The following is a 17,220-nucleotide window of genomic DNA, read 5'->3' on the forward strand; positions in this document are numbered from 1 at the left end:
CCAAACTCTTCAGGTTAGAGCTTATGCTCTCAATGAAAATGCCAATCTTCTCTTTAATAGCTACATTAATAGCAACTATTCTTATCATTTTTATCTCCTTTCTTTTGTTTGCTGAGGTGGTTCCTCATGAGTGTTTAATTTGTATATCCTGCTCCTGTTGTAGCCCATCAGCCATGCTGACAGCACGCCAGCATTTCTTGCCAAACCCTTTAGCTGGGATTTCAAAATAACCTTTTCCTGGTTGGGGGTTGAGCACAGATTTCAAGGTTTGACCCAGAAAGACTGGAATCACTTTGAAACCCTTTCTTTGTAATTTGAGGCAGAAGCTGGTCATTCCTGGTGGCCCCAAAGCCAGGGGCTGTGTTTAGACCCACCACGTTTGTTAGACGTTCATCCACTGGCTCTGTCTGTTGGCACAGCTTCAGGAAGCAGCTCTTCAGATGTTATGAGCTCTTTAGATGTCAGATGCTTAATAAAAATAGATAAAATCAACTTGTATTCAGGCTCTAATAATGGCTCCGTATGGCACGATGGTTTCTTGGTAAGTGTAGGCTGGATCTGATATGAGCTGGTGCTGCAAATCCAAAGCTGGTGGCATTTTCAGACTCTTTGAGGGACCAGTTGCCAGGTTTTACTCATTTCCTCCCTGTGCAGTTGGCTCTGTTCATGCTGCATGGGACATGAGAAGCAGTTCATGCTGATAACTAGTGCAGCACTTATTTTGTAGGTTCAGTGTGCAATTGTTGAATAAGAACAACATTTGATATTAAATCATTTATTGTCTAGCAGGCTGCTCTCGTGAAAAGGAGCTAACCCTGTTATTTTTGGAAGGCAGCCCAGTGAATTACAGTGTATGTGAACTATAATTGTTGCCTTTTGTGATGTATCTGACTGACCATCAGTTCCAGATAACCACACACATATCTACTGTGATTTTTTTAATATTACATCTCTTTTACTCCCTGTAGTGCCTGTGCACTGATAACACAGCAGTTGTGCTACTCAAAACCCTGCTCCTATTCCAGGCCATGCAACTTTTTTGTCCTCTGTTCCTTTTTTGCGACTGACACCACCTCCCCTCCATTCCTCCAGGTTTCCGAAATTTGCACCTGGATGACCAAATGACCCTTCTGCAGTACTCCTGGATGTTCCTGATGGCTTTTGCTTTAGGCTGGAGATCCTACAAGCAGTCCAATGGCAACCTGCTGTGCTTTGCCCCAGACCTGATCATTAACGAGTGAGTAGGAGCTGCGGGTGCTGGGCTGTGCCTCGGGGTGGGCAATCACCAATCCTGCTCAGTCCTCCCCGACATCCCACAGCACCCCTCCTTGCCCACCTGCTTTTCTCCAGCAGCTTGCTTAGCATTTCCCACTAAGTCAAACGGAAGGTAATTGAGATATTAAGTGTATTTATATCCAGAAGTTTTTGTGGGAGGTGTTTGTGCTTTAACATTCCATATTGTGACTGTTCCTGCGCCATTCACTAGAATCATTCATTTTATCAGAGCCAACACAGTCACGGCTAAAAATACGCCTGGGATGGAGAGCAAAGTTTGGCAAATTGCATAATGTTCTGTCTGTTTAGTGTATCAAAGTGGCAATATGGCCCTGCGAGTGAAACATGCCAGAGGGAAACATTTCTGTCTGATCTGATGAAATTAGGGCTGAAAAGACAAGGTTAAAGATGGAGCAACCTGCCTGATTCATACTTTCGTGTTGAACTTTGTTGTCGACTTATCAAGCAAAGTTGAATTTGGTGGAGTGTTTGAACATATATTTTCTTGCACCACACATGGTTTTCCTTGTATTTTTCCAGGTTTTTGTTGTGCAGTAATGCTGGGCTGTAGAAGAGTGGAAGAGGGAATTTGAGATTGTTGAGGTGGCTGGATCTTATTCATGTGTTTCTTTTCTGGGTTTGATATGGAGGCAATACTCCTAGCCTGCTTTGGCACAGTTTAATATTTTGGGTCCTATTTCACTTCAAAATCAGATCTCCCAAATATTTTCTGTGTTTTAAAAAATATAATAATTGTTGCATTTTCTGTGGGATCAGCGATTTATAGTTCATGTTTATTTATTCCCTTGCTTTTTTTTTTTTTCTCATTGTAAATATTTATCCAGGCTTTTATAAACTGTAATCATTGCCTGATAATAATATTTTTTTTTAAAAAAGGCTGAGGGAGGAGATGGCAGGTGAGGGCCCATCTGTATCCTTGTGTTTATTAAAGTGCTAAGGATGTGTCCCTGGAGTAGAATAGTCTCTGTGTGGTGAAATTGAAATAATTGATGTTGTCACTAAGTGCAATAACATCTAATTTGCTGTAAGTCAGAGGTCTCCTGCTGTTTTATCAGTGGGTCAAAACCACAGAGCTTCACTGCTAGGTGTTGGAGCTCTTGAAGACCCCCAGAAATGAAAGGGTGATGCTGTTACAGCAAACAGTAATTCCCACATTCCTTCCAGCTACAGTTTGGTGAATCGTAGATCAGAGTGACATTTGTTTTCAATAAAACACTGAGCTGACTGAGAGCACTGCAGCTCCTTCCAGGGAGCTACAGGTTCTCCATAAAACTCTCTGGTCGTAACTTTTTATGTCCCATCCCTCAATAAAACAGAGCCACCTCGGGGTAAAGCCTGACAAACACCGAGGGACACATGAGAGCCCTGCAGGAGGGACCTTGTGGGCAGGCAGACAAAAATAAATCCCTTGGCTTTGGGTGATCAGCTGTGTGCACGCGGGGAGGTGAGCTGAGGGCTGGGAGTGGTGCTGAGCTGGGGCTGCAGCTGCTGCCCCATGGCTGCACAGAGGGGCAGCTGCTCCTGGTTAATTCCCTTGGGCTTTTACAGGGGGTTCAGAAACCTTTTATTCTGTTCCTGAGCTCTCAGGACTTACCCTCATGTTCGCTGCAGTTCAGTGTCTTCAGCTTCACAAAGGGAAACTCCATCTCTCCAAGACATGGTGGTTCAGTTGGACATAACTGCAGCCATTGACTGATTTCTTTATGGGATTAATCAGACTTTCTTTAGCCTCATGTGTCTGCTCAAGCATCTGAGCAGCATCAGTCCTTCGTGCGTTCATCCTTGTGCCAGCCCTGTGCAGTGTGTTCCTGTGTATTCACTGCTCCTTACCCGGGGTAGCAACATCCAGTAGCTCAGAGTCTGTGGTAGGAAAGAGGATTAAAGTCTCTTCTTATGTTTTAAACTGGCATCTTAGCCATTTGCTCAGTCCTCTCCTAAAAATTTAATATTTGTTGAGTATTCTGCTTTTATGTCAGTACTCCTATAATTTATTTATTTTTATGGAGGTATGTCTATACTAGCTGGCAATTTTATATATGTTATACATGTTTTTATACACATACACATGAAACCTGATTCAAGCTGTTGAAAAGTTTGGCAGCTGAATAAATCTTCGGCTTTAGGCCATTATTTAGTACTTGGAAAGGGTTTAAACCTGTGATTTTGCAGTATTGTATAACTGTTTCCCCAGTTTGTGATTGAAAACATGCCCTGCTGGAACTGGCACTGGTTCTGTCTCAGCTTTCGTCCTCTGGGTATGTCACAGGGTGCCCAAAATTACAGTGAGCACAGTGACAGTGCACAGTGGTGTTCTTCGAGCAGCAGATGCCATTTAATTGCTGTCCAGCTGGAGACACTAGTTCCTGGAAGTCCTGGGCCCCAGGATTTTGTCTCTGGTTCCGTGCTCGTCACTGTAGCTCTGTGCTGGGAGGAGTGAGGTCACGCGTTTTTCCTGCTGATCTCATGTGCCATGCAGGGTGGCTGTGCTGCTGGCTGGGAACAGCCAAACAACCAGTGAGGTCAGTTTTGTAAGCAGTGCTTTGTCAGTTCCCTTTTTCCCCGAAGTTTTTCCCCAGCATTCTTTTGTAACTCCTTCTGTGGAGTCGGAGCCATCTGGTTTTCAGAACAGCAGCATCTTGTTGGCTGGGGTTTGGTGCTGTGCAGCTCTGCTGAGCTGGGAAGCTCAGAGCAGTGCAAAAACCCTGCTGTGCTGCCCTCGCCCACGTGCCCATTGCTGTGCCCATCCCTGTGTCCATCCCTGTGCCCATTGCTGTGCCCATTTCCATGTGCATCCCTGTGCCCATTGCTGTGCCCATTGCTGTGCCCATTGCTGTGCCCATTGCTGTGCCTATCCCCGTGTGCATCCCCCTGTACATCCCTGTGCCCATCCCCGTGTCCATCCCTGTGTCCCTCCCTCTGTGCCCATTCCCATATCCCTCCCCATGCCCATCTCCATGCCCATCCCTGTGTCCATCCCCATGTCCATCCGCATGACCATCCCCCTGTGCCCATGCCCATGCCTATCCCTGTGTCCATCCCCCTGTGTCCATCCCCCTGTCCATCCCCCGTGTCCGTCCCCCTGTGTCCATCCCCCGTGTCCATCCCCCTGTCCATCTCCCTGTCCATCCCCCTGTCCATCCCCATGTCCATCCCCCTGTGTCCATCCCCCTGTGTCCATCCCCCTGTCCATCCCCCTGTGTCCATCCCCCTGTGTCCATCCCCCTGTGTCCATCCCCCTGTCCATCCCCCGTCCATCCCCTTGTGTCCATCCCCCTGTGTCCATCACCCTGTCCATCCCCCTGTCCATCCCCCGTCCATCCCTGTGTCCATCCCCCTGTGTCCATCCCCCTGTCCATCCCCCTGTGTCCATCTCCCCCTGTCCATCCCTGTGTCCATCTCCCCGTGTCCATCCCCCCTGTCCATCCCCCCTGTCCATCCCCCTGTGTCCATCCCCGTGTCCATCCCCCTGTCCATCCCCCTGTGTCCATCCCCCTGTGTCCATCTCCCCCTGTCCATCCCCCTGTCCATCCCCCTGTCCATCCCTGTGTCCATCCCTGTGTCCATCCCCCTGTGTCCATCCCCCTGTCCATCCCCTGTCCATCCCCTGTCCATCCCCCGTCCATCCCGGTGTCCATCCCTGTTCCCCGTGCCCTGCCAGGCCAGGCTGGGGCACAGGGGGGCTGTTGGGGGCTCCAGGAGGGGCTCAGCTGGAGCAGGCTGCTCAGTGGTGCTGCTCTGGGGAGGCAGGTGAGCGCTGTCCTCCCGAGCACCGTGTCTGTCCCATGAGTGAGGGTAGCACCCCGGGAAGGGTTCTGTGCTTTCCGTGGGGCTGAGTGGGGCCGTGGGGCTGGTGAATGCCCTGTGCAGGGAGGGCAGCTGGGACCCAGAGCAGAGCCCTGAGCCCTGCCCTTGTCCTGTCTGTGTCCCCAGGACAGCTCCCTGTGCCAGCTGAGATCATCTGATGTGCCCTGGCCAGGCTGGGCCTGGCTGGGAGCTGTTCCCAGAGCTGTGCCAGCCCTGGCACCTGGGACAGGCTGGTGAATCAGCCTCCCTGTGCCCTGTCACTGGGCACGGGGCAGAGCCTGGCTGCTGCTGTGCTCTGGGAACTGCAGCCTGTGTAGCCTTGGCCCTGCCCAAAGCTGCGAGCCTTCCTCTGCATCCTCAGCCTCCTGGATGGGCTTGCATTCCCAGCAGGCAGAAACAAACAACAAGCTGACTCCTTTCAAAATGTTTATTTTAACCTTCCGCCCAGATGTGGGCACAGTTTTACACGAGGAAAACTGCTGAGCCCTGGCAGAGAATGGGTTTGAATTACTCAATGTGAAACATGTGAGATGCCCTTTGGTACAGCCCAGAGGGGCCAGGACAGCGTTGGCCACCTGGCCTAGTGGTGGCTTTGTGCCCAGTGCCCTGAGAAACGTCCCACAGCCCTGCCCTGACTCCTGTGTCACGCAGCATCGCCTCGCGTGCTCTTGGTGCTCCTCGGAGGTGCAGGGGAGGCCGGGGTGCCTGGGCTGCTCTCAGTGCCCGCAGCTGCAGCTGGGGCAGTGCCACACCCGGCCCGGTTCCACTGTCCAACAGCTGCATTTGGAAATGGGGTTTTTCACTAGTGCTTGGGGTGCTTTAATACAGTTTCAGCAGTTGGTGTTCCTGTCTTTCAGATGCCGTCAGGATTCCCCCTGGTTTTTGCACCTTGGGAATGGGCAAGCCCTGTTTCCACGCAGGGCTCCCCAGGGTGATTGTGAGGGAGCATTGTTTAATCCTCCCTAGGGGCTGAGGCAGGGAAAAGTGATCAGCTTTGGAGGGATTGTTGTTTCTTGACCAAATCTTACTCATAACTCCCACAGGGATCCCATTTTGTCTCTGTGTAGATCATAATGCTGTATGGGTGATACCAAGGAAAGGTGGCACGTTACAACAAAAAATGAGGTGCTGGCACCACTGCAGAGAGATTGTGCACTCGTTGCATGGAGTTATTTTGCTTTTCTTTTTCTCTACGAAAGAAAACCCATGGAAAATCATAAATCTGTCTTACACGCTTCGGAATTAGTCTGTTCTTCATTTCCCACTCAAAACAAATTCTGCAATATTCACAATAACCAGTGATAAGAGCACAGATAAGCAAGATGGCTGTGTCAGATGAGGTATTAGATAAAAGCAGTTCCTGTCTTGATGCAAGGCTTCATTGAAATAGGAAAAAAAATGTACAAAAACATAATGTTTGTTATTCTGATTCCAAGATTTGCCTTTGCTTGTCAACACGACTTTCCATTTATGGTTAGAAACAAGTTTATTACAGTACAGAGATAATGAAGTTTAATTGCAGTGCTGGTCATTGCTTCAGAAACACAGATGGTCACAATTATAAAGTGACGTTGAAAAGTGAGGAGTTACAGGAAGATACTCCTAAATATATAAATAGGCATTAAATTAGGTGCACTTCTCAAAGGCATTGCAAGAATTAGAGAAATCCCAGCTCCAGTGTGGCACTCCATCGTGTTTCCCTGGGAAGATGAGAGGGGAGCTCGGGCTGAACTCGATTTCTGTGCCACGTTGGTGCTGGGGCTGCTGAGAGCAGAGCTTGCTGCTGGGTCCTTGGGGAAGACAGGCCCCCTTTGTAAAGGCACTGGGTCTCAGGGTGTCACAGGGCTCCTCCTGCCCTCAGGGCCAGCGTTGCTCTGTGCCACCAGGGCAGTCACCTCAGGGACACGCTGGGACACGGAGCCTCCTCTGCTGTGCCGTGGCTCACGGACAGCTCCTCATCTGCAGCGTGGAAAAGCAGAGCAGAGCGTGCTGATGGCCAGACATTGCACTGATCCCTGTGCTTTTGTTCCTCAGGCAGAGGATGAATCTCCCGTGTATGTATGAACAATGCAAACACATGCTCATGGTGGCCCGAGAGCTGTCCCGGCTCCAAGTCTCCTACGAGGAGTATCTCTGCATGAAGACCTTGCTTCTCCTCTCTACAAGTAGGTGAACAGCTCAATTCCAAGCTTTTTGTTCTACAGAAGTGTGTGGTGGATTTGCAGTAGGTATTGTGAGATAGATTCATACAGTGTGCTGCATGCTGCTTTTATCTTTAGGTGGGATGTGCTGGAGCTAAACAAGTCACAGCTTAGTAAATTCTGTCTGTATGGAAGTTCAAAGTGCAGTGTCAGAAATAGTCCTTTTAGAATATGCAGAAATAAACTAACCTAGTATAAATGATTGTGTGTGAATGCCTTTTGCAGGGTTGTTTCTCCCCTCCGTTGGTAGCACTGGTAGCAGTGACTTTGTTCTCCCCTGCCCTGTGGGGCTGGAGCTCCCCGAGGGTCTGAGCTCAGCCCGGGCTCAGCTGCACCCCTGGGACTCACAGAGCAGAGAGAGAGAAGGAGTGAGTGTGAGTGTGAGTGTGAGTGTGTGAGTGAGTGTGAGTGTGAGTGTGAGAGTGTGTGTGAGTGTGCTGGGGTGTGTGTGGGTGTGTGTGGGTGTGTGTGGGTGTGTGTGAGTGTGCTGGGGTGTGTGTGGGTGTGTGTGAGTGTGTGTGGGTGTGCTGGGGTGTGTGTGGGTGTGTGTGAGTGTGCTGGGGTGTGTGTGAGTGTGCTGGGGTGTGTGTGGGTGTGTGTGGGTGTGTGTGAGTGTGTGTGAGTGTGTGTGAGTGTGCTGGGGTGTGTGTGAGTGTGTGTGAGTGTGCTGGGGTGTGTGTGAGTGTGTGTGAGTGTGTGTGGGTGTGCTGGGGTGTGTGTGGGTGTGTGTGAGTGTGTGTGAGTGTGTGTGAGTGTGTGTGAGTGTGTGTGGGTGTGCTGGGGTGTGTGTGAGTGTGTGTGGGTGTGTGTGAGTGTGCTGGGGTGTGTGTGAGTGTGTGTGGGTGTGTGTGAGTGTGCTGGGGTGTGTGTGAGTGTGTGTGGGTGTGCTGGGGTGTGTGTGAGTGTGTGTGAGTGTGCTGGGGTGTGTGTGAGTGTGTGTGAGTGTGCTGGGGTGTGCTGGGGTGTGTGTGGGTGTGTGTGGGTGTGCTGGGGTGTGTGTGGGTGTGCTGGGGTGTGTGTGAGTGTGTGTGAGTGTGCTGGGGTGTGTGTGAGTGTGTGTGGGTGTGCTGGGGTGTGTGTGGGTGTGTGTGGGTGTGCTGGGGTGTGTGTGAGTGTGTGTGAGTGTGCTGGGGTGTGTGTGAGTGTGTGTGGGTGTGCTGGGGTGTGTGTGGGTGTGCTGGGGTGTGCTGGGGTGTGTGTGGGTGTGCTGGGGTGTGTGTGGGTGTGTGTGGGTGTGCTGGGGTGTGTGTGGGTGTGTGTGAGTGTGCTGGGGTGTGTGTGGGTGTGTGTGGGTGTGCTGGGGTGTGTCTGAGTGTGCTGGGGTGTGTGTGGGTGTGCTGGGGTGTGTGTGGGTGTGTGTGGGTGTGCTGGGGTGTGTGTGAGTGTGCTGGGTGTGTGTGAGTGTGTGTGGGTGTGCCTGGGGTGTGTGTGGGTGTGCTGGGGTGTGTCTGAGTGTGCTGGGGTGTGTGTGGGTGTGTGTGGGTGTGCTGGGGTGTGTGTGGGTGTGTGTGGGTGTGCTGGGGTGTGTGGGGGTGTGCTGGGGTGTGCTGGGGTGTGCTGGGGTGTGTGTGGGTGTGCTGGGGTGGGTGTGAGCCGGGCACCTCGCTCCAGCACAGCCTCTGTGTCCTGGGAAATCCCCCCCCGTGCCATGCCACGCTCGCAGGATCCCCCGGGAGCTGCTCAGGCAGGGGCTGACGCCTTCCTGCTCCTGCCTGGCACGGGGGGTTTGGTTCAGAGCAGTGACAGAGGTGCCAACGTGTGTGAAAGGTAGCAGCAGAGCAACTGAGGATTTGTCAACAGACTTTGGTGCTTGTGCATCATCCTCACCAGGTGCCTTGGCTTGGAAGGGACCTGAAATGTGGTGAAAAGTAAATATTGTCAAGTTTATTACACTGAAGGTGTGAACATTCCTTATCTTTAGTGTTTCCAGGGAATAATAGTGTTGATTCTTACACAGAAATGAGAATCTGCTCACCTTGGCTCTTTTCTGGATGGGAGCAGGAGGACTGGGAGCCCCAGCACTGCTGCCGTGTCAGGGCAGGGGTGGTGGCTGTGGGCAGTGTGAGGTGCCATGGCCAGTTCCCCCAGTGCCCCACCAGCCTGGCAGTGCCCAGCACTGCCTCGCTGCCAAGCCCAGAACTGGGACAAGGGCTCTTTTCAGAGGAAACTTTCAGCCTCTCACGGTCGTGGGCTTTGTAGGAACTTAAAACTTCCCTGAAACTGCAGATTTCAAACAGTTCCTGTTTGATTCTGAAATCTCTCCCAAAAATTCCTCAAGTGTTTCGGGTGTGCTGTAGGCCAGCTTTCCTCACAGGAGCTGGAAATTTCCACGGAGAAGTTTCCATGGCAGAAGTGGTGAGGAGGCAGCAGTGGCAGGAGCCAGCCCCTCCAGCAGCGGGGCTGGGCAGGGGCTGCAGTGCCCAGAGAGGCCTCTCCACTCCATTTCCAGCGGGAGACAATTCATCTTCATTTTGCTAAGAACATACATTGTGTGAGTGGTACATCAGGGAACTTCTGCAATTGAATAGCTGGAATTTCTATAGCTCTTTAATCCACGGCTTGACAATTTGAATTTGTTTATTGTGTTTCTGTTTTCCAAGAGAAGAGGAGGAGGAGGAGTGAAACAGGAGTCCCACACAGGTCTAGACTCGTAGCTCACACACAGACGTAGCTCAGAGACCTTTTCCATGTGAAGTATTGAAACAGTTGACAGGTTTCATCTCCTGTGTAGGCAAGACAGACAAGAGACTTCATTCCAGAATCTCTCAGATGCTGACAGTGCAGGCAAGGTTGGGTTTCCTAAGGAGGGGAATGTGCTCTGTGGCCTCTGTCCTGCCGTTGTGCTTTTGGTCACATTTGTCTCAGCTCTTTCTGTTCTCTGTCTTCAACTCTTTCACATCCCCGAGGTGATCAGAGGCCTCAAGGGAAGCTCCTTAAGGACTTCTGGAGTCCCCGTGCTCCCTTAGTGCAGGTTGGTGCTTGGCCTGTGGAAGGACTGTCCCCACAGGAGGAGCAGGCACAGGGACTGCCCCTGGGTTGGACTCCCCAGGCGCTGGGTTTCTGTCCCCAGCTCCTCACCTGCCCAGCCCTGTCCCTGCCCAGTTTCCCAGGGCTGCTGCAGGCTGTTTGCTGTCCAGTCTGTCACTCCTTGCCTGCACCCGTTACTTGATCCATGTCAGGAGGCTCAGAACCAGATGATCTTTCAAGATCCTCTCCAAGCCAAGCCATCCTGTGATCCTGCCCTTGCTCTTCCCTGGGCACACAGAATTTTTAAGGAACCTTCCTAATGTCACATTTCCCCAGGGCTAGGTGTTGTTGCCTCCATGGTCCAGTTCCCTTCCTGCTGTTTTTTGGTGGAATGCCTTTGGAGGTTTGTTTTTATTTTGCAGCAGGCCTGTGCTTGGTGTTCAGCTGATCACTGTCCCGTCCTGCTCTCTCCTTGTCTCTCTGCTGTCATTTCAGTCAGTCCGAGTCCTTTTCCTTTTGCTCATTTTTGTAGAATCACAGAATGGTTTGGCTTGGAAGGGACCTTAAAGCTCATCTTAGTCCATCCTGACCTTAAACACTGCCAGGGATGCAGGGGCAGCCCCAGCTGCTCTGGGCACCCTGTGCCAGGGCCTGCCCACCCTCACAGGGAACAATTCCATATTTTACCCTAAATTTCCCCCTTTGCTCCTTGTGCTGTCACTGCAGCTCCGGAAGAAGGTTCCCTCTCCTGTAACTAATGTAAGAGAGCTTAAATCACGTGGCAGCTCAGTGTGGTAAAGGTGGGTGTCCGTGTTGCAGTTCCCAAGGAGGGCCTGAAGAGCCAGTCCCTGTTCGAGGAGATCCGCATGACGTACATCAAGGAGCTGGGCAAGGCCATCGTCAAGAGGGAAGGGAACTCCAGCCAGAACTGGCAGCGATTTTATCAACTGACTAAACTGCTGGACTCTATGCATGATGTAAGTCCTGACAGGAATGCTGCAGGCATTCCAGAGAAATACGTTTGGGGCGGGGACAGCGAGCTCCTCCAGCTCTTTTTATTTAAAGGGGTGAATACCAGGGAGGAGGAGGAGGAGGAGGAGGAGGTCATGCTCCTCTGCTGTCTCACGAAAGGCAAATTGAGAGCCTTGAACTTGGTCCTCTCAGGCTGCCTCTGCAGTGCAATCCACAGCAATTAATTGTATAATTAATCTCATTTTCAGTCTCTGCAGTTTTTTTAAATTACGTTGCTTTAAAAAGGAGGAGCTCAGGAACTGTAACTGACTTTGCAGCAGAAGCAGAAATGTGGTGTTTAAAAGCAGTCTTATCTCAGAGCCCAAGAAGTAAAGAGTTTATGGAATAGTTTGAAATTCTGTTAAGACAATGCCTCAGCAGTATGCGTGGTGTTTGCAATGATCTAATTTTGAAGGAATTTCCAATTCAGACCGTCTCCTTTGGCAGTTTAATTCTAATTACACATGTAGCACAAAGCAGTGTTTAAGACAAGGGTAACTTTGAGACCTCAGAATTACTGGTTTTTTCTTGTAACTGTACCGAGCACCTGGAAAGATCTCATTTAGCTTATCCACGTGTGTGTTATTTATCTGCTGGAATGGGAATCGGTACCAGTTCTCCTCAGCGCTTGTGACGCCTTGCACAGCCTGTGTGGTTGGTTTGTATCAGAGTGCCATGGACAATAATTAATGAACCAAACGAGGATTCCTGCGCACGTCTTGCCTGAGCCCCATCCTGTGGGCAGGAGCTGGGGAGGAGGGAGGTGGATGTTCTCTGAGCGTCTTCATCTGCAAGTAATTCTTTGTCTTGTCACTCGTAGGTGGTTGAAAATCTTCTGAGCTTTTGCTTCCAGACATTTTTGGATAAATCCATGAGTATTGAGTTCCCAGAAATGTTGGCAGAAATCATCAGCAATCAGATACCAAAATATTCCAATGGAAATATCAAGAAGCTCTTGTTTCATCAGAAGTGACTGCCTTAACACAAAGGGTTGCCTTAAGAAACCGTCACGCGATAGCTTTGTTTTGTAAAGAGAAAACCTTCAGAACTTGTTCCTTTTGTCCTCGCAGGTGTTTCTTTTGTAATTATGCACTACATGTGGTTTACAGAGGGCCAAGAGTTAGGCTGGAGAAGCAGCGGATTTCTCGCGTTGGGGAAAGGATTGGGGAGAAAGGAAAGGAAAAGAAAGCTTGGTTTTGGCAGAAATTTTCTCTCTCCCCTCGTGCACCATCCCTGGATGCATCAAACCACCAGTGACAAGCTCTGAGGCTGTTACGAACATTCTGCTAATTAATTAATTAATTGCTGCAGTTGGCTGGAGACAATTTTTTAGGCTTTTTTTTTTATTTTAGTAAAGTGTTTTGGATTTTTTTTTTTTTAAAGTTAAGGTAGTATTTTGGTTTATGCATGTAACCTGAAGAAAGTTTACAAGTGTATATCAGAAAAGGGAAGTTGTGCCTTTTATAGCTATTACTGTCTGGTTTTAGCAATTTCCTTTAACTTTATATACCGTGAACTCGGCTTGTTCATTTTTTCTTACATAATTTTTTTGTAATACTTCAAGATGCCTATTGTACAGCTGGTTTTTTAAGGTGGGGCAGCTCGTAGCTTTCCTAAATGACCTCTAGACAGTAAATACTCAAGTAGATTCATGTGAAACTGGGTTGGGCTTTTCTAACCTAATGCTTTCAACCGACAAAGTGGCCATAAAAATTGGGTTTTTTCTAAGGGCCCGGGTGGGTGGGAGAACACTCTCAAATCTCATTTCAGTAGATCCAGATGAAACAAATCCTTTTGGTACATTGCAAAAGTGTCGGATATGCAGATTCATAGAAAATTAACCCAGTCCTAACTGGATGTAAATGAGCAGGTTATTTTATATATTGAAAAAAAAAAAAAGAAGCCTGATTTTTGCATATGATGCAACAGCCATAACGCAAAGAGTCACGGGCTGCATTGATGCCAAGAAGATCAGTCCTGACTGCCCATCAGGAAATTTTCAGGAAAATATGCATAGCTTCAGAAAAGTTTACTTCTGTGTGGAGGAACTCCGTTTTCTATACACTTCAAGCTGCCATCACACAAGTACTTCTGGAGACCCTGGGGACAGGGGAGCACGTGCGAGTGCACCCAGCAGCTGGGGCTGTTCTCCTGTAGGATTCCAGGATCCTCCTCTCCGGGGACTTGTCCACGCAGCTGGAACTGGATCTCCCAGCTCCGAACTCGCCTGGTTAGAGACCCAATTCCACATCTCCACCCTTCACCGACTGCTCCATCCTCTTTCCTGGAGAGCAGGAGAGCTCCGCTACTGAGTTCGTGGTCTTAGAGTTGTCCGTCAAACTTTCTGTCTTTGTAAGGCTGCAGCCCTTCACATTGAATTCCTGGCGTGCCATAAATTCCCATAGGCCTTGTGGATTTCTCCTTGTTGCCATTGATGAGGATATTTTCGACATTTAGAAGCTGTAGTAGCCTTTTCTACGTGCACCTTAACAATTTTCTGTATCTCAAAACTGAAATATTTACTACGCCACTCTAAAATTTGATTTTTACTCGAAGTGGCCAGATCGTTTGTGTAATAGAAATGAGAAAGATCGTCTGAGAAAATACAAAACCTAATATATTTTTATATTTAGTTATAGTTTCAAATATGTATAATCGGTATATTCGCTGATCCAAGAAAAAAAGGGAAGGGCTACTGCAGCTTTAAAAGCAATTTATTAAATGATTGTAAAATAGCTTGTATAGTGTATAATAAGGATGATTTTTAGATGACAGATTGCTTTATCATGATACATGTAATTATATTTTTTGTAGGGGTCACAGATACGCTGGGTGGAAGCCGTTGCGCGTGGTTTGGCCGGAGGCAGCACCGGGGCTGTCGGTGTTGGTATCCAAAGAAGTGCTCTGTCCAGAGGGGAAACCTGTGCTCCTGGGTGTTCGTGGGGTTGGGTTGCGTTCATGGAATCACTGCGTGCAGTTCCCGTTGGTGTGGGGGATACTCCTATCTGTATGGTCGGGAGCCGCTCCCGAGGCACGGCTGAGCCAGACCCCGCTGCAGAAACTGTCACAGCTCTGACAGCAAAAACAGCTTCAAAATTGGGCAATAATCCACATCCAGGTGCCAGCAATATGTAAATACAGAGCGTGGGGTGTTCACAGCACATTTCTACATTGAGCAGACCTTGGTTTCCAACTGAAATAGGAAACTCAATTCTCATCCTTTCTTAAAGCTCTTTTTGAATGTTATACCTATTGAAAAAGATCCTATATTCAGTACTTTGGAGTAAAATAGCATCTTTAATAAAAGAAAATAATCGCTCTCTTCTTTGATCCGTAAGGAATATGTACATTTTGTAATAGGTAAAGGTCAGGATTTTAATTACAACTTCCAGCCCAAGTCGTTGGGAATCCTCCCGCGCCCGGTTGCGATACAGATAGGAGTTTGTACCGGTGGGGCTGGGGGGTCGTGGGGAGGGGAAACCTGCTCTTTCTTTGGAGAATGTTTTATAAACTTGCATCCCCAGAGCCCTCGGTCAGAGCCTGGGGACAGCGTGTGCGGGTCGGGGCGCAGGGACCCCAGATTGTCATTTTTGCCAGCAAAAGCAACTGCAGTGAACTCCAACAGGTGGTGGAGTTGGGGGTTGGAACTGGATGAGCTTTAAGATCCCTTCCAACCCAAATTCTGGGGTCCTGGGATCCCCCCGTGAGAGAACCGGTTACGTAGGAGGAGAGGCTCTCTGCCCCTTGTGTCTGTTTGCCTGTATATTCATTTTTAGTCTCTGGATTTAAGGAAAAACAGAGGAAACTGTGATGTTCGAGGAAGAATCGTCCTGTACATGCTGTTCAGTTCAAGCTTCACCAGTGAGCTCCGTAGTGCTGTAGCCAGCAGTGAGAAGTCCGTGTCCTGTTATCCGTAGTCCGTGTAGCAGTGGGGAGTCCCTGCACTCTGGATAAAGCAGGGAGAACTCGGCCTCGGCCCTTCAGTGCCTTATCACAAAGTGCACGGATCCGCCCGCACGGCGGGGGCAGCTCAGGACTCGCAATGGCCTTAGGGGGACACCGGCGCGGGGACGGGGGGCACGGGGGGGCGGGGGGCTGGGGACCGGTGCCAATCGATGCTGGAAAATGACCTCGCCATTTCCACAGGAAAAGGTAGGAAAGGAGGAAGTGCCTGGATGAACGCGGGCTGTGGGAAACGTCCCGCGGCCAAACTCCAGAGAGGGAGGACTTCAGGGACATGACTTAGAGTGAGATTTTATAAAGATTGTATTATTATATCCCTGCAAGTGTTCGAGGCCTGCTTGGACGGGGCTTGCAGCAGCCTGGTCTGGTGGACGTGTCCCTGCCCGTGGCAGGGGGTCACAGAGGAGCTTTAGGGTCCCTTGCGACCCGGTCCAGGCTGGGGTTCCGTGGTCGCAGACCAGGCACGCTCTGCCCCGTCCCGGTCTGCAGCCAGGGCTTGCTGAGCCATCGATGTCTCATAGGAACCAAATTTTCCATGAAGGTCGAGGGCCTCTCCAGCCAGAGGCCCCGTGTCCGAGGGAAGGCTGGGAGTGTGTGGGAACGCCCCACCTCCAACCCCCTGCCCGCAGCAGAGGCAGCGATGGGTCATTACTCTATTTTGTATATTAAACAAAAAAGATATATACTGGGGACAAATCCTATATCATACCAGTGTATGGCATTATTAAAAAATCATTATTTTTATCACAGCAATTTTAAACAGCATTAAAAAAAAAGAATTAAACCAGTGACTCCTGTTTAAAAATAAAAGTTGTAGTTTTTTATTCATGCTGAATAATTCTGTAGTAACAAGTCTGTAGTTTTCACCTACTCAGTGAAATGTTGGACTGTAAAAGCTTGTGTGGAATTGTTGAACATTTATTTTTTCATTTAAATTTGCTGTTCTGGTAATACAAAGCCACACATCTGTACAGAAGTTGCAGTAAATGTGAGCCATTTACAGCAATGCCGAATAATGGACAGAAACCATATAATAAAATTCTGCTTTTTTCATTAAATGGCTCCAAAATGCTTTTGTGGAGTTTTTGTTGGGGTCTCGGAGAGGGTTGGGTCTGACATGGCAGGGGAGGGACTCCGTGAGTTTATGGTCCCTGCCAACCTCAATCCCTCTTTAATTCTGTGATGTTAAATGTATTTTGTCGCTGCAGTGGTTCCCAGCTGGCTGATGCTCTTCAGAATTGATAAAAGCTCTGTCCCAAGGGAGGTGCCAGCTGCCAAACATCAATAGAGGGAAATAAAATGCCCTGAGGAGCCTCGGGGGTCCCCAGGTGTGGGCTGGGACAGAGCCCCTGGGCAGGGGACGGGTGGTGGGGGCTGAGCTGCCAGAATTGACCAGAATTGAACCCAGAAAAAGGGAAGAGGGTTTGGTAAATCAGCAGGGCAGAAAGGAGCCTCCCTGGCCGTGAAGATGCTGTGCTCAGGTTCAGAGGGTCTCAGCCCTGGAGCAGATGCCTCTGCCATGGAACTCCTGCCCTGCCATGTTGGAGTTTTCGACGTTTCCAGCCCCTCAAACCGCCGCGGTTTTCCCCAGCACAGCTCAGCCTTCCCCCGAGTCACAGAGCGAGGCCTGCTGCAATAAAATCTCATTTAACTGCAGCAGAAAAGGCCGAGTTCCCAGCAGGGAACCATTTCTTTGAATTGTTTGCAATTAAAACAAAGCTTACATAAATTTCCCTTCGGTAATTCCCAAGCTGGATGGCTGCGGATGGGGGTCAGAGGCAAGGCAAGGATGGGATCCACAATAACCACGTTTATTAGGGCTACACTTACGGAAAGATGCTTTAAGAAGAGTCATCAGACACTCAGATAAAGAACTGCTCAGTGCTTCGGGGGCTCCAGCCTCATGGTAAGCGCAGCAAGTCCTCAGTGTGGTCACTTCCCACCCAAAATCCCCTTTGTCCCATTCCATTTACAAAAG

General features: G+C 49.5%; 1 protein-coding gene across 3 annotated transcripts in view; it reads left to right on the forward strand.

Moving 5' to 3' along the window:
* Nucleotides 1-16,300, forward strand: part of NR3C1 (nuclear receptor subfamily 3 group C member 1) — a 64,413-nt gene extending 48,113 nt beyond the window's left edge. For 2 of the 3 annotated variants that reach the window (XM_038150461.1, XM_038150462.1), the window contains exons 6-9: nt 1,093-1,237; nt 7,135-7,265; nt 11,088-11,245; nt 12,100-12,731. In XM_038150461.1, the coding sequence (XP_038006389.1) occupies nt 1,093-1,237; nt 7,135-7,265; nt 11,088-11,245; nt 12,100-12,252 (587 nt within the window). In that variant the 3' untranslated portion in view covers nt 12,253-12,731. Of the gene's footprint in view, nt 1-1,092; nt 1,238-7,134; nt 7,266-11,087; nt 11,246-12,099 lie in introns of all 3 variants that reach the window. The other variant, XM_038150463.1, reaches the window with a different exon arrangement.
* The last annotated feature ends 920 nt before the right edge of the window (nt 16,301-17,220 follow it).

The sequence above is a fragment of the Motacilla alba genome, chromosome 13 (assembly GCF_015832195.1).
Source record: "Motacilla alba alba isolate MOTALB_02 chromosome 13, Motacilla_alba_V1.0_pri, whole genome shotgun sequence".
Classification (NCBI taxonomy): Eukaryota; Metazoa; Chordata; class Aves; order Passeriformes; family Motacillidae; genus Motacilla; species Motacilla alba.